This window comes from Papaver somniferum, chromosome 2 (assembly GCF_003573695.1).
Source record: "Papaver somniferum cultivar HN1 chromosome 2, ASM357369v1, whole genome shotgun sequence".
Lineage (NCBI taxonomy): Eukaryota > Viridiplantae > Streptophyta > Magnoliopsida > Ranunculales > Papaveraceae > Papaver > Papaver somniferum.
Window position 1 is genome coordinate 2,931,642 of NC_039359.1, and position 2,940 is coordinate 2,934,581.

General features: G+C 37.7%; 1 protein-coding gene across 1 annotated transcript; it reads left to right on the forward strand.

Annotated features, from left to right (window-relative positions):
* The first annotated feature begins 246 nt into the window (after positions 1 to 246).
* Positions 247 to 1,019, forward strand: LOC113346673 (40S ribosomal protein S16-like). Its single transcript, XM_026590158.1, has one exon. It carries the CDS (start codon positions 343 to 345, stop codon positions 775 to 777), a length of 435 nt encoding a protein of 144 aa, XP_026445943.1. The 5' UTR covers positions 247 to 342; the 3' UTR covers positions 778 to 1,019.
* The last annotated feature ends 1,921 nt before the right edge of the window (positions 1,020 to 2,940 follow it).

The following is a 2,940-nucleotide window of genomic DNA, read 5'->3' on the forward strand; positions in this document are numbered from 1 at the left end:
TTAAATTCATTAAATATAACTAACATCAATATTTCAGTATCATACCGGATCACAACTACAGCGATATGGTTAATACCGACCCCGATACCTAGTGCGGCGAACCATGGCCGATGGCCCAGAGGTTATGGGTTGTTAGTGGGCCGAGGTTCCCTAAAAGGTCCGTGCCAAATATAAGGGTGAAGTTGTAAAATGAACACTTTAGCTCCCAAACCCTAGATATTTAAGTACATAAATAAAAGCTCCGTCATAATCTTTTAGGTTTCTTTGCTGCAACTTGATCGCCCCTCAGAGGTAAGTTTTCTAGGGTTTTTAGAGAGAGCGGAGAGAAATCGTCCAGCAACAATGGCAGCCGCAACTGAATCAGTTCAATGTTTCGGGCGTAAGAAAACAGCAGTGGCTGTTACTCACTGCAAGAAAGGAAGAGGATTAATCAAGATCAATGGAGCTCCAATCGAACTTGTTGAACCAGAAATCCTTCGTTACAAGGCTTTTGAACCAGTCCTTCTTCTTGGTCGTCAGAAGTTTGCTGGTGTTGATATGAGGATTAGGGTTCGTGGTGGTGGTCACACTTCACAGATCTATGCTATTCGTCAGTCCATTGCTAAAGCTTTAGTCGCATACTACCAGAAATTCGTTGATGAACAACAAAAGAAAGAGATCAAAGATATTCTTGTTAGGTACGATCGTACTCTTCTAGTTGCCGATCCTAGACGATGTGAACCTAAGAAGTTTGGAGGTCGTGGTGCCCGTGCTCGTTTCCAGAAGTCTTACCGTTAAGGTTTTCATTTCTCCTTTTTTGTTCTTCTCTGCCATGTGTTTGTTTCCTTGGTACTAAAGAAATTAGACATCCTTTTGAGAGAGATTTGCGGAGATTTTTAATTATAGTTTGTTCGGATAATTATGGTTTATGTTTTAATTTTGATTGCGATTTTCAATCGCTATTTCTACTGCTACTACTTGTTTCTTGGATATTGATAATATGAGTAGGGTTTGAAATTTAATAGATGTTGTTTAGTTTATTTGGGCTTGTTTCATTTCTTCAATTCTCAGGTTAAAATGATTGATTAGGGCATAATATCTGTGTATGGCCATTGTGATAATTTTTTAGTAATTGGATACTCTTTAATCATAAAATGAGGTAGAATGTGCAGTTTTATCTAACAACTCATGTGTTGTCATGTCATTTTGATCTCATGTTATTCTGTTGGTTCACAGTCACAGAGAGATAGCTATGCTAGAAATGGAATTTCATTTTCTTAGAGAGGATTCAATTTGTCGAAACTAGTAGTTGTTTAATCATATCATGCTATAGTTACAAAATAGACTGTGCAATACTCAGTAGGAGATTGGGATCAATTCAGAACAACTGCTTGTGGTATTGGTCAGATTGAAATTAGTAGTGTTATTGTTGATGTTATCTGTATGAAGGATCTATCTTACTGATAGATTTTTGAGTTGGTAAAGCCATTTTGTACTGAACCTGACTGATCCTTAAACCAGCTATTTGACCATCTAAGACAAATAGTAACTCATTTGACATAATATCCTATCATTGATGTAGGATTGGTCTGTCTAGTTTTTGAAATTTAGTAGAGGTTTGAGCCATTTATGGCGTATGCGACCTAAGTGAAATGCATCTTAGGATCTTCTTGGTCTTAGACTTAGACAGTTTGCTTACTACTTTGGAGGTGACTTAGATTACATGATTGTGTTTCCATATCAGATTTTGAACATCTGCTTGTGGTGTTGTTCAGATTGAAATTATTAGTGTTATTGTTGATGTCCTGATTTCAAGTTCAGAGTTCAAAGTGGATTGGATTGATCTTCACATGTATCTCTCACCAGATAGCTTTGTTGAAGTTTACTGTTCTCTCTTGGATTTTTTTTTTTGATCGGTAAAGAATTTGATGCTAGCGAGTTTCGAACTCAGGTCACTGGTATCATCACCCAATGACTTTACCACTGTAATACAGTGACACCGGCTTCTCTCTTGGATTTAAGTTAAAACAAATTTGGTATGATATCGCTATGCATGATTTCTATTTGTGTTCTTACGTTTTAGCAGAAGTGTTATCCCCTTACAGCCAGAGAATGTGCAAAATCAGTTTGCAACTTTGCATTTACGTGTTTGATGTGAATTTTTTTTTGTATTGATCATCTCAACTGTTTCGGATGGCAAGTAGGCAACAGTCTATGAAACTTGCTGAGGACCATGAAATTGGAGAACAATCTCCCTACATACAACTCCTATGTGTAATGTACTACTGTCTGATACAACTTTGTTAAATTCTGAATGTTATGTTGCAATTGAATTCCGCATCAGTTGTGTTCCAGCCGATGTAAACACAAACAGGTCTTGTATTTCCTATTGCAAGGCATCATGATGCTAGGGAAAGAAATCCTTCTGGCCACCGATTTAGTAATAGTAATAGAAGATTACAACCCCGGAAAATTGGTTGGAGAATTGGGTTGGTCGAGACATGACGATGGCAAGCTCTTTGATAACTTGGCATGATTCTCTCTTAGACGGATCAAGGTGTTTTAGATGGTTGAATAGCGAGTTCAGTTGAGATTTCAAAAGTAGAAATGAAAAATAAAGTCATAATTGCTAACCCCTTGTGTATTTGGCCTGTAAGCTACATTTAAATAATCTGCAGCGGATATGTTTCACTGGCAGCTACATCCATACCTAATTCTTAGCAAAACAATTATAATCCACAAAAATTATCAGTAGCAATTCCAACTCTCTTTCAATGTCCAAGAGGAACAATTACAACACCCCTTCAGTCAAGGCTGCTAACGGGGGATGCCAATTTGCTTGGGGATGTACCAACCCAAAGGCAATGGCTATTTTGTCCTATATGTATTTTGGTACACCCCTAAGCAATATGGTACCTCCTATTAGCAATCTTGCCTTCAGTGTCCAAGTGGAACAATTCC